Genomic DNA, 14,176 nt, shown 5'->3' with positions numbered 1-14,176 from the left:
AACTGTGCATGCACTAGTAGGGAGACTATAAATACAAACAGTGAAGGAAAAAACATTGGTAGGTTTGATTAAGGTCCCTTTCACACGGTCGGACTGTTCAGGTCTGCCTGTCAGTTTTGTTGGCGGACCTGAACGACCGCTCCATACATCTCTATGGAGCGTCGGATGTCAGCAGTGACATGTCTGCTGACATCCGATCCGATCCGCTAAAATTGGACAGATGGCGTTACGTCGCCATCTGTCCATGGCAGATCCGATCGGGTGAGATCTGATGAAAACTGACATGCTGTCAATTTTCGTCCAATCTCTCCATAGGAGACAGCGGTGCTGGACAAGCCCCTCCCCGCTCAGTAAACAGAGAGGGACTTGTGATTCGCCGGCTCAGCAGAGATCAGCCGAGAGTTTTCCCGCTAAGCTGGCGGACCGAGGAAGCGGATCCGTCCCTGTGTGAAAGGGCCCTAAAAGGTTTAATACCATTTTTGTACATTTATAACTTGAGTTTTCTTTTGAGAAACAGCCAAATTGTGGATTTTGTTCTTCTTTAATTTAAAGCATGTCAAGTTGTTCAAATCCAACATTCCCTACCCCTCTAATCAGTGTCCAGGTAAATATTTTTAGTACTGTATATTTGCCTCTGTGCTAAATACATTTTGGTAAAAATAAACAAAGGCATTTAAAACTAAAAGACAATTAAAATTCACAACAGGAAGCAAGACAACATTTCCTATATTCTATATATTCACCTGAAAGGACAATAATTGGTCTCCGAAGGATGTTAACTAGCACGAATATATGAATTTCTTCAAGGCAGTTATACTGGAGTCCATTTTGGCCCATTGAGGGTTCTGTTGATGCCATCCTAACAATATGGTCCCATTCATCATCCCAATTCTATAAATGAAATAAAAGTAATTTTCAAAACAAATTGTATACCTGTCATTTTCATCACAAACAATGTTTCACATTGCAATTTGAGTGCCATGATTATCTTTAAAAATACGATTTTCCAAAGCTTTATCAAAGGCATGATATACCTGTAGCCTCATACGGTGGTTTCAATGGGTGTTTTGTTTCTGCTTTAGAGGGTTATATCTCCTGCAACTGTTTTTGAATGATAAGGAACATAGGAAGCTCTGAGAATTTATCCGTCTTTAAGGCAATATTTACAATATTTATCCTATTGTACCCTCTCCAATAGGTGTAGCATCGGTATATGGGTCTGTATGAACTTGCTATGTGGGGTGGGAGGATATCCCTCTTCTTACATTACAATATACTGTATATATTATATTTGCCAAGAATTTTAAACCTAGCTGCATAGTTTTTGTCCAATAAAAGGAAACCAAAGAATGGAAAATCTTGATAATGCCCGTAAGCTTATCATTTCAAATAAAGTATCTCTAGAATTTGCTTTTGTTCTTGCTTTAGTAGATGTGACATTGTTATTTTACAATCTTTGTAAAAATCAGCAATGCAAACACATTTGCTAAGGTGGATCAAAATTCAGCTGGTTCAGCAGGGGAAGGCCTATTTCAAACAGTGTAAGGCCGTCCTTGTTCGACAGACGTTGATATTTAGATCGACATTTGGCAAATGATCAAGTTGGGATAGTTTTCTTGATCAGTGCCTGCATCTACTTATCAGTGTAGTCTAAATCCTGCTGTCAGATTACAATATCCCAACGATGGGGGGGGGGGGGGCGTTTGTGGATTCCTCCATCCGCCTTGATTGTGTGGATGGAGAATTTGGTTTGTTTTTATTCATGGCTGAACAGAAAAAAATAAATATTTATGGCCAAGTTTATATCTTATAGAGAACAATTTCCATGTGTCCCATTGAACTTTATATATTACACTAAACAGCACTAACAAAGTTTCAGAAGCATTGATCCTACATTGCTAAGCAATTCATCTTACATTTCTTACCCGCGTATCATATCGAAGCCCTGTTTGTATAAACTCTGTGGATTTAACAGATTCAAGCTGCCAGCGAAACTTAAAGTTTCGAGTATCTGATGTCCTTAGAACTTCTTGTAGGGTCTTTCTCAGCAGTAAATCTGTGTCCTGCACACCCCACATGTACATAGATGTTGCATGCATTAAGCAGTTTCCATCACCTACATAAAAATGACACAAGATTTATACAGAAGACTGTTGACAGGAAAACCAACATATTTAAAAAAAAAAAAAACATAAATATCTCCACAATGTTAATTAGATTGTATTTATGTAATAATATGAGTACCTACCTAAGTAGGTAGGAATACCTAAAACAGTTTTTTTTCTGATATTAAGAGGGGAAATTATGAGCTAATGTTTAAGTAGACTGGTCATACCATAGTCTGACAGTGAGAATAGGTGTCCCTTTAAGTCCCAAACATGCCTGAATTAGAATTAATTCCCCCTACTTAGAAAATCAAAACTCCCAGCTCTGTGTTCCTCTGTAAACTTGTGATATTTTTGATGGAATATACTTGTTAAAGTTCATCTAAAGCAAGCCTGTTTCAACCACTTCCTGTCTACATGCTCTTCCTCCAGCATTGCCCCAAACCTGCTTCCTAAAAGTAACGACACTGGTCTATGCCTGTGCAATGTGTGTGGGCTCCATTAGGGGTGCAGGTGACACGGTGACAAATCAAGGGAACCACTGGAAGATGGTTGTCAAACCATAACAATAAGTGCCTGAACAAGGACTTAATTAATGCTGAAACTACAAACACACAGTGTGGCCACTTGGTGACAACCACAGCAAAGGGCCCTTGTGAAAGAACATTTTCAGCTGCTCCCCCCCCTCTCTCAAATCAATTAAAGGGGATAGGTCATCATGAAGCTTGTCTCTGACCAGGCCTTGAAGTGGAGTGTCCAGGTGATAGCAGTAATAGGTCCCATCACATACCTGACCCACATCCCATGTAAATTGGTCCCCAAATCCCAAAGTGCCCTTGTTTAGTTGCACAGCATGCACAAATGGTGCCTCTACCCCTGCCAGTTTGGTAGAAACCTACTGGTTTTGGAAGGTTGGAGGCAACAAGAGCGCTTAAGAAAAACTCCTACTTTTTTTTTGTATATAACCATATATAACTTGGAAATAGATAAAAATAAAGTCCTTACACATTACAATCGAATTGCATGACTTCAGTCTGGCAATTTTTTTTTAACCTGATGATTGCAAAGTGTGGTAGAGTTTTTCCTGAGATTAAATTGGAAATTCCAATTGTATCCAACTGTATGTTCATTAGATAACTAGAAAATGTCTAGTTCTATTTGATCCAAGTCAGATCAATAAAATGGAGCTACTTGTATGGCAGCATTACAACAAAATAACCAAGCTATCATAACTAAAAAGCTTTAACTGAACGGAAAAATTGTTAAAAAACGTGTGGCCAGACTGTTGTATGTTCAGTAACGCTGCAGCTGCTAACTAAGTACCTAGGCAGAGGATAAGCACAAAAGAGCAGTCTGTAAAGCTGACAGGTAAATTTCCCTTCTATTGTCAAATGTGGAACAAAGATCAGATTTGTTTTGCCTGTGCCAATCAAAGAATGATCTGCATAAAATTCCCTGTCAGTCGGAATTTCCCAGAGTTCAGCTAGATGACTGGCAATTGGCTGAAGTCTATTGTTTTTTTTTTTTTCTCTCCTTTCAACATAACAGCAGACAGGACTTTCCAGGAGGGCGGGACAAGCCCGGCTGGAATGCATATTCATCACACCAGTGAAATCTGTGCACACAATTGAAGTGGGAATTTTTTTTTCTTCTCTCTCGTAAGTTTCAATTTTTATATGACCCATGTTCTTCCTCATTTCATGTCATTCTGATATTTTAAGTCACACGGGTTTATTATTCAGAGAAGATAAGCTTTCTGGAAGGTATGCTGTGAATGTGACATTTTTTTGAAAAAAAACAAAAGAGCTTACATTTTTTATGAACGTATGTCAGTAAAGTGCAAAGATTATTGATATAATATAGTCCAATCTGTTTTTACTTTAGCAGTTGTTAATATGTAACAATCTACTTGGAGTGCTATTTCTTTCATAAATAAGCCTGCAAGTACAGTAACACATAGAAATCACACTTAGTTATCTCACACACACACACAAAATATATAGATATACAATTATTTAATGTTTTTATATATATATATATATATATATATATATATATATATATATATATATATATATATATATATATATATATATATATATATATATATATATATATATATATATATATATATATATATACACACACATACACACACATAAAAATAAAGTCCTTACACATTACAATCGAATTGCATGACTTCAGTCTGGCAATTTTTTTTTAACACACACACACATTACTTACCATTTATTTTCAAAGGGACAAGCTTCTTCACTTCTTTACATGCATTTATCCTTTTGTGACTTTCCAGCGCAACTTGCATGGATCTGTCAAACAGACTCTTTTGAAGAATCTCCCGAAACTTGGTGCAAAAGTGACAAATCATAAACAGTTCGATAGTGAATCGGTGCATCGTTCTAAAATGATTTATGATTCCGTTGCTGGGCTTCACCATGTCCTGCTTGGTCCTTTCTCTGATTTTTACAGCCTTAAGCATGTTGCTCATGTGCAAGTCTTGTGGAAGGACCTGTGTGTTTGCCATGTTTCTGTGGAAAAGTGCAAGGAAGCCAGTTAGCTGTCATATGTACACTGAACACACACACCTGAAGGCTGTAAACTTGGCATTTTACATGTACACAGTTCAAAATTTCCCTGCAATTACAAAACTGCTAAGGCAAGTTTCCGAGATTTCACAAATAAAAAAAAGAGACTTAGTCATACAGCTCTGATGTAATTTACGTATTGTAGATAAGACGACGTCTATAGTGAAGGTACTCTACATATTACATATACATTTACCAGTACACCAGGCAATTTCTTATGCCTGGTTGACTTTAAAGTAGTAAAATGGCGTGAAGATATTTTATTAACAATAAAGGGTGATGCATTAATCTTCCAACAATGCAAAAGACAATCTATCAGAAATCTTGTTTAATTTAAATAAAATTAAATGAAAAGTAAAAGGTTTTGGCAAATGCTCCACTTGTCAGGTTGTAAAGGATTTTTTTTCCCCCCTAAATAGCTTCCCTTACCTTAGTGCAGTCCTCCTTCACTTACCTCATCCTTCGATTTTGCTATTAAATGTCCTTATTTCTTCTGAGAAATCCTCACTTCCTATTCTTCTGTCTGTAACTCCACACAGTAATGCAAGGCTTTCTCCCTGGTGTGGAGAAAGACTCTTGAGGGGGGAGGGGACGAGCAGGAGTGTCAGGACGCCCACTAACACACAGCTCCTTTCTATATCTGCAAAGTAGAGAGTGTCCTGACCCTCCTGCTCACCCCCTCCCCCCTCAAGAGTCTTTCTCCACACCAGGGAGAAAGCCTTGCATTACTGTGGTGAGTTACAGACAGAAGAACAGGAAGTGAGGATTTCTCAGAAGAAATAAGGACATTTAAAAGCAAAATGGAAGGATGAGGTAAGTGAAGGAGGACTGCACTAAGGTAAAGGAAGCTATTTAGGGATTTTTTTTTTACCTTTACAACCCCTTTAATGCTGCAGGCCCCTGGAAATGTGAAGCTGTTTGTGTTATCTATAGTAACCAGAAAAGGTCTCCCTTTTTATAATAACCCATAAATCTGATGCTATAAACACAATTATTTTTGTCATTTTTCTTAGAGCTGGACTTTACCCTCCTTAGTAACTTCATTATATTTTTTTCCTGCTCTCCTCCTCTAACAGAATAGATTATTTTTGGGGACCCCTTCCCATACTTTCATATTTCTGGCATAGGCCATAATTGACATGTACTGCACCCACGTTACGGGAGCTCCCGAAGGTCAGGGGGGCTGGCTGCCTATTCATGGATTTTGCAGTCTTCCTTCTGATGATGCAGCGAATATGCCTCACCATGGGGCCAATGCACAGCCTGTAAAAGACAGCCTTCTCCCTGATGAAATGGTGCGTATGGCTCAGTACAGGGCCAGTGCAAAACCAGGAAGAGACAGCCACCTCCCTGATGTTGCATCATCACGGGACCAACAAACAACCCCAAAGAGACAGTTGTCCCCTTAATTAAATGGTGCATAGGTGCACAATCCCCATGGGGCCAATGCATAACCTAAAAGAGACAGCTAACAGACCCCCCCCCTTGGTGACATCAGAAGAAGATGGTGATGCGGGAATGGGTGTGCTGTAGCAAAGAGGCGTATTCTTATGCCGTGTACACACGATCAGGCTTTTGCCAGGCCAAATCACATCGGAGAAAAATAGAACATGTTCTATATCTAAACTCCGATGGAATTCCTCAGAATTTCTGAAGAAAAAAACACAGATGGGACTACACACGATCGGAAAATCCAATAGAAAAAGTCAGTCTGATTCCGGTCATGTGTACGCGGCATTAGGGGACACAATGTTGGATCACCAAGTGAGTGAATACGATTTTGGGGAACAACTCGGCTATACAGGTAAGAGCGGTGAGGGGAAATTAGGGAGAGGGAGTTAAATTATTCTTTCACAATATCCACAAATCTGTGGTACTCACAGCCCAGAGTTTGAATACAAAACATGGTGTCTTCTTGGTCAACTGCACTCACATTCCATCCATAATGTTGGCACCCAAAAAACAAAAACTGAGCTAAAATGGCGGTGTATAGTTTGGGGCAGTTTCAGTCAACATAATATTCCAGGCCAATCAGAATTTTTGTTGCCCAGTGACCGAGTATGGGAGACAGCAAGCCCACAAATCTGAATATGTAATATTGGTGTCACATGACTAGCTCTGCAACATGTATGTATGAAATACAACTGGCAGAACAGAAATTCAGATTTTTGGTAAGGTAAAGCTGTATGTATATATATATATATATATATATATATATATATATATACACACACACACACACACACACACACACACACACACACACACACACACACATACACAAACATTATACAGGCAGTCCCCGAGTTACGAACGACTCCTACTTGTGCTCCACACTGGTCCTAGATACCTCCAAGCACCTCCGAACACATCACACACTGCAGTACTACATGTACTGCATGGCCAGAAGAGCCCCAGATAACATAACAAGCGCCCGGAACATCCCACATCCATGCACAGGTGGAAGTTACACTTACGAATGCAGTGTTCCAACTGTAAGTTACACTTACAAATGCAGTGTTGCGACTTACGAACAACTTTGACTTACGAACAAACCTACAGTCCTTGATGTGTTCGTAACTCGGGGACTGTCATGTATGTATGTATATAATATATATATATATATATATATATATATATATATATATATATATATATATATATATATATATATATATATATATATATATATATATATATATATATATATATATATATATATACACACATACATATACACACATACATATACACACATACATACATACATACATACATACATACACACACACACACATATAATGTAGTATAAATCTATTAGCCTAGTGTCCCGCTTTAAAGTGAAAGCAAACTCACAGGTACGACTTTTTAGCTATAGTTGTAAATGTCTCCTATAGGTGCCCAGTTTATGAGATATTTACTTTATATGCAGCTGGTGACTTTATAGACGCATGCTCTCTGAAGAAATAGCATACCTGTGCCATTCCTTCAGAGCCGTACTGTAAACATCAATTCCCATGCACATGTGGGGGAGTGACGTCGTCGTCAGCTTGGCCAGTCAGATAGCCAAAGCCCTTAAATCCGGAAAGAAGATCGGGTGAAGAAGGAAGCACCTTCAGAGGTGACAGTGCACCGCTGGAGGGCTTTGTTTTCAGGTAAGTCCTTCATAATGTGCTAGTATGCGATGCATACTAGCATTTTATGATCTTATCTGCCCAGTGGCCCGTTTTTTTTTTTTTACTACCGCATTAACTTTTACCAAACTCCTGAATGTCCTTTTAAGGCCCCTTTCACATGGGGCAGATCAGTAATGATCCGCCCCGTGAACCTCCGCTTGCTCAGCGGGGATCGCTCCGTTGATCCCCGCTGAGCCGGCGGATGACAGCGCGGTCCCCGCACACTCCATAGAGGAGCACGGAGTGCCCGTTCAGGTCCGCCAAAAAAACTGGCAGGCGGACCTGAATGGGCCGCCCGTGTGAAAGAGCCCTAACTCTCCTCTGATTATTGATATCCCATGAGTTCCTAATGTGCATGCTGTTATTAAATGGGACCAAAACATTTTTAAATTTTCACGCTTTCAACTGTCATGATCGGCTCTCAAAAACTTTGTGCTAATGATCAGATTGCTTCACAAAGCATAATTTTTCATCCGATTTTCTGATCGTGTGTACTAGGCATTAGACCTATCATGGTACACATACAAGTTGTTAATATCTGTATGGAGTAGATAGTGGCAAGTGCCCCACTGGTGCAGTATCACACTTTAGTAGTAGAGGAGGAATTTATGGCTGAAACGACATACTTATAATAAATCTGTCTCATAAAATAGAATTCGGTTTCTCTTTTGTGCTGCAAATGATAAATACTGTGTTAATTTGAGTGTTGTCAAATCAGTCATTATGAAATCTTTTGGAAAAAATTAAACAGTACATTTCTGTAATTCACATACTTATCACATGACTGTCTAGCTGAAAGTCAGCCCTTGTGACACTATACTGATATCTATTTGTAAGATAAACTTGCTTTATCACAGCTCACATGGAATTTATTGTGTAATATTCACCGCAGATCAAAATAGTAAAACAAACTAATTTTATTTTTATAAAACAAGACACATTGGACTCTCCAGCACACCCTGGTAAGAAAAATTACTTTTCGTGACCTTATCAAAAGGTGTGAAGCCAGACATATCCTGGGGAAAGTTTCTAGATTTGCACGCACTTTTTAAAGATCTCATATGTATTTTTTTAACTAAACAAAAAACGTTGCGCTGATTGATTAATAACTAATACCTGTGCGGCGTAAAAAGTGCAATACTAAAAAATACCTATATGCAAATATCATAACAACACACATAATAAAGTGCTCCAATTTTAAGCAGCGAAGTGTCACACTGAACAAATACTCTCTGATGACTAAACAACCACCCACATTGGTATATTCCTGGTATGATATCATACACAAAAAATCTCATAACGGATATTTATAATAAAGTGCTCATGTGTTCTATATTCAAATAGCATTCAACGTGCAAAACATGCATTAATGGTGAAAGCTCATAATGAATAACGCGCTGAAAATTTCCTTATGGGATAGACGTTTATAAAAATCCTTGTGACAAGTGCTCCAAACTTAAAAGAAAGTGACAAACTTATGCGTTCCCCTTTGGTAAAGCTCTTATGGCGTCTTACCGCACAACTAAGTTTGGTCTAATGCTGGCCATACACTATACGAAAAATTGACAGAAATTCGGTCATTTAGACAGTTTGTTTGTTTTTCGGCCAGTTAATAGGCACAAAATCGATAATCGTTAGTACGTTTTTTGCCTGTACTAGCTTGGTGCGCTTTGGGTCAACACAGTGGCTTAGTGGTTAGCACTTATGTCATGCAGCACTGAATATTAAGGGTGGATTATGGACCAAGACACTGCATGGAGTTTGCATGTTTTCCTCCCATATTTCAATGACATACTGATAGGTTTATTGGTTTCTGTCTAAACTGACCCTAGTATTTTTGGACATATTGGCTATGGACATGGATTCACATTCTGCATGTTGGTCGTACGCACATGAAAACAGCAATGGTTGAGAAAACTACCAACGTTTCTCAACCATTTTTCTGTCGCAGCACCCTTTAAAAGCATGCAAAATCTTCAGGTAGCCCAGTCTTAAATGTAAAAAACATCAATATTAATTATAAATAGAGAACCTAAGCCTAGGATAATGCACACAGCCACCTTGATGAAATTAACTTCAGAGGCAGCCCTTTACACCACAGTCCCCTATTCACATCAGAAGCCCCCCTTCATATCAGAGGTCTTCCACATTACATCAGAGCCCCCTTATCAAAGCAGAACCCCCTCTTCACATCAGAATCCCCTTTCATGCCACAGGTCCCCATCACATCAGAGTCCACCCTATACATTAGAGTACTCCTATGAGTACCCCAATCACATCACAATTCCACTATCAGATCAGAGTCTCCCTATCACTGAGTCCTCTAATCATATCAGAGTCCCTCAGTCACAAATCCCCCATCACACAGTCCCCTGCATCACAGAGCTGATCCCCCAATCAACTGGCTCCAGTAATGAGGCTGAAGGCTGAAAGTGGAGTAGGCCTGGAGGAGTGGGAAAGGGCCCTAAAGGGCTTTTGATGTGTTCCCATTGACTCACAATAGAAGGTGCCTTTTTGGTGCACTTTTGAAAAACTGCACCAAAGATGTAGCATGTAGAACTTCTGAAAACACAGCACATCCACAGTGTGAACATATACATAAGTGTAGCGCTACCCCCTCAGGAGCCGCTGGTTAGAAATGAGACGGCATGATTATGTTACCTCTGTGATGTGTCTAGGGATGATGATGATGATGAGATGCAAGAACGGAATGTCCAAACAGCAGGGTGTCGTTTTCCGTGCTTTTATTTCTTGCCCAACATGGCAAACAGTTAACTTGAGGTAGATAGAAATAGGTTGGTGAAAGGAGAACTTGCAGATTCAGGCCTATGGATAACGGAAGCAGTCCTGCCTCCAATGGGACTTTAACTCACGTCGCCACTCCAGCCGGAGTGGGTAAAGTGTACCTGGACAGGCCTCTCTCACCGACCTGGCAGCCAGAGTATCACTTAGAACTTCTGAGAAGGAACAAGTCTCTGCCACCGACTTGGCTCTAATGGAATTAGAATTAGGAGTGGGACCTCTGCCACAGGCCCTTTACTCAGGAACATGTATAGTAAAGCGAATCCTCCCAGTGAATATAATTTGCCCGAATCTCCCTCAGGTAGACTTCTTAGGCCCCATACTCACGAGCAAACATGTCTGCTGAAACTGGCCCGCAGGCCAGTTTCAGCAGACATGTTTGGTCGTGTGTGGGCGCGAGCGGGCCGAATTCCAGCAAACATTTGCCCGCCGGGCCTTTTCCCAGCAGACAAATATTCCTGGACTTGTTTTAAAACAGTCCGCTGGAATTCTGCCCGCTCGGACATGTACGGTCGTCAGTACAGACCTACCGTACATGTCCAGGCGCCCGCCGTCCCTCGCATGCGTCGAATGACTTCGACGCATGCGTGGAAGCATTTTAAAGGCGGGCCGCCCACGTCGCCGCGTCATTGTCGCGGCGACACCGCGTCATTGTCGCGGCGACACCGCGTCATTGACGCGGCGACACCGCGGACACGCCCCGCGTATTGTTTACGCGCGGACTTCTGTACGATGGTGTGTACAACCATCGTACAGAAGCCCTCTGGCAGACATGTATGGTGAAAACGGTCCGACGGACCGCTTTCACCATACATGTTTGGTCGTGAGTACCCGGCCTTAGTGTGGGGTCACCGACTGACAAGTTGCAGCATACAACTTCTCAGTGTCCGGCCACCCAGATCCCCAACGGATCGTCTAAGCTCTGTTGGATCACCTGCCTCCGGGCTCACCTCAGACCGACTCCCCACCGAACAGCATAACTGGCTTGGGATCTTCCTCATGAAGTGTGGGGACCCAGTAAGTCACTGGGGCCCCTTTGCAGCTTTAGTTGCTCCGGGCCATGAGGGCCCAGAGTCGGGAACTCCGCATAGCATGTGCGCCCCGGCCTGGTAGGCCATCTCCCCGGGGCCCGTGATTGTGCGCATACCTTAAAGGTGGGTTCCGCACCTGGATCGAGCGAAGGACCTCACCAAATGGCGTCTGCCCAAGAAATACCCTCCCCCAGCATGCCCCGCGAGGGAAACACTCCTCTGATTGGCTGCTGGAGAAAGGCGCCTCCGCCTGGACCTCTCTGGTGCCACCTGTTATCCAAAGATGGAACGTTATCTCTGGAACACAGGATGGAACCGCAGAACAGCCCAGCCTGGCAGAAACCCAATTTAACAAATCAACATGGATGAGAGCAAAGTAACTCTCTCATCCTCCTCTAAATTTAACATAGCACATGTACTGAAAGTACACAGGCGTTACATAAGATTAAATGGGGGAATAGTCTTCATGTGCTTTTGTCGCCCTGGAAAAAAAGAGTGGCAAAAGCACACCAGAGTGAAAGGGACCCTAAAGTGTTACTAAACCCACAACAGTAAAATCAGTCTGTATATGCTGTAAAGTATGCTTCTTATACTGAATGTGGAACCTAAGGGGTTATTCTTCCGCATTGTGTAAAAAGGCTGTTTGATTCTGTCATCTCTGATTCTCCCCTTCTTTTACTATCCGCAATTCATATGCTGCTAGAACAGAACCTTGGGAGCACTCTGCACATGCTCAGTTTGGTGCGTGTTGCTAGAGAGTTTTTTTTTTGGAGGAGGGTGCATGTGATCAGCACAGAGCCAATCAGCACTCTCCAGGCAGAGGGTTGGGGGTCATGCAGGACAGTCAGAGGAGATTGAAAAGTCCCCTTAAAAGCTTTAACCAGTGTTTGGCTGGACACTAATAGAAGTCATAAGAAATCATAAGACTGCTATATACTGCTGATGAGAAAAGGTATTTAGCGGTTTATATTTACTAAAACTATTTCCATATTCTGTGTACTGTGGAAGACCAGATATAATGAATGCAGGTTCCTGGGTTTAGTAACGAACTACTAACCTCCCAAGAGGATCATGGGAAATGTAGTTCCAAAACATCTGGAGGGCCGAGGTTCCCCATCACTGCTTTAGGTAGACACAAGCAATGGCACTCCGTCTCTAGTTCTGTGCAACTATGTTTCACTTTAATCAGCAAAAGACTGATATAAACAAAACTTTCTGTTGCTAATTCAAAAAATGTTTTGTTCAGCAACATGAAGACATGGTGACAGTAGCTGTTTTTTTGGGCTGAGTAATACAGAGTAACTTGCTGATGGCTACAGTAACAAAAAGTAACTGACCCGGCTGGATTGCTATCCAGCTTCCTGTTTTGAAGAATATGCTGTGCTGTTTGCACAAATTATATTATTGTTAAAGCGGAGGTCCACCCTAAAAATAAATTTTACATTAGTAATAATTTGTTAAAACATTTTTTTTACTTGCCTGAAAGTGCCTGTTACTAGGCAGACTTCCTAATCTGCCTACTTCCTAGTCCCCGGTGGACCTACTTCTCTTCCTGACTCGCCTGGCCTCCTGGGAAATGAGTGTCATCGTTTCCCAGGAGTCTGTGGGCATTACTGTGTATCCACACTACGAGTGCCATTTAACAGCACATGGGCGAGATCGAGAAGTGCATGCTGGTTACCCAGCATGCACCTCTCTCAGGAAAACAAGGAAGAACAATCAACTGGGCTTCACATGCCCATAACTAAAATGGAAACAGCCACAAGATCGGTGACAATATATACTGTACGTTTTTTAAAGAGATCGGGAACGATTGATATCTGTTACTGCTTATATGTTCTAATAATGTTGAGATTGTAAAAAATAAATAAAAATTATGGCCTAAACACGGCTTTATCACTGATCTAATCACATATAGGATTGGGTTTTTGTACTGTACATATGGAATATTTGTTAAAAGGATAGTCACTATAAAATAATATATATAAGCTTTTATATTTTACACAGTGCCATTATTGGTTTCCAGCTTCTGTCTTAACCACTTAAGCCCCGGACCAATATGCAGCCTAAAGACCCAAGGGGTTTTTACAGTTCGGGACTGCGTCGCTTTAACAGACAATTGCGCGGTCGTGCGACGTGGCTCCCAAACAAAATTGGCGTCCTTTTTTCCCCACAAATAGAGCTTTCTTTTGGTGGTATTTGATCACATCTGCGGTTTTTAGTTTTTGCGCTATAAACAAAAATAGAGCGACAATTTTGAAAAAAAAGCAATATTTTTTACTTTTTGCTGTAATAAATATCCCCCAAAAACATATATAAAAACATTTTTTTTCCTCAGTTTAGGCCGATACGTATTCTTCTACCTATTTTTAGTAAAAAAAATCGCAATAAGCGTTTATCGATTGGTTTGCGCAAAATTTATAGTGTTTACAAAATAGGGGATAGTTTTATTGCATTTT

The 14,176-nt window shown here is 40.9% G+C and overlaps 1 protein-coding gene across 2 annotated transcripts in view; it reads right to left on the bottom strand.

The window, feature by feature from the left end:
- The window catches only part of TNFAIP3 (TNF alpha induced protein 3), a 37,846-nt gene that overhangs the window by 10,755 nt on the left and 12,915 nt on the right, over window positions 1-14,176 (bottom strand). For both annotated transcript variants that reach the window (XM_040350514.1, XM_040350516.1), the window contains exons 2-4: window positions 4,350-4,651; window positions 1,926-2,116; window positions 744-891 (exon numbers count right to left, since the gene is read on the bottom strand). In XM_040350514.1, coding sequence (XP_040206448.1) covers window positions 744-891; window positions 1,926-2,116; window positions 4,350-4,651 — 641 coding nt within the window. The remainder of the gene's footprint in view (window positions 1-743; window positions 892-1,925; window positions 2,117-4,349; window positions 4,652-14,176) is intronic.

Source organism: Rana temporaria, chromosome 4 (genome assembly GCF_905171775.1).
Source record: "Rana temporaria chromosome 4, aRanTem1.1, whole genome shotgun sequence".
NCBI lineage: Eukaryota > Metazoa > Chordata > Amphibia > Anura > Ranidae > Rana > Rana temporaria.
This window is presented reverse-complemented; position numbering and strand designations above follow the sequence as displayed.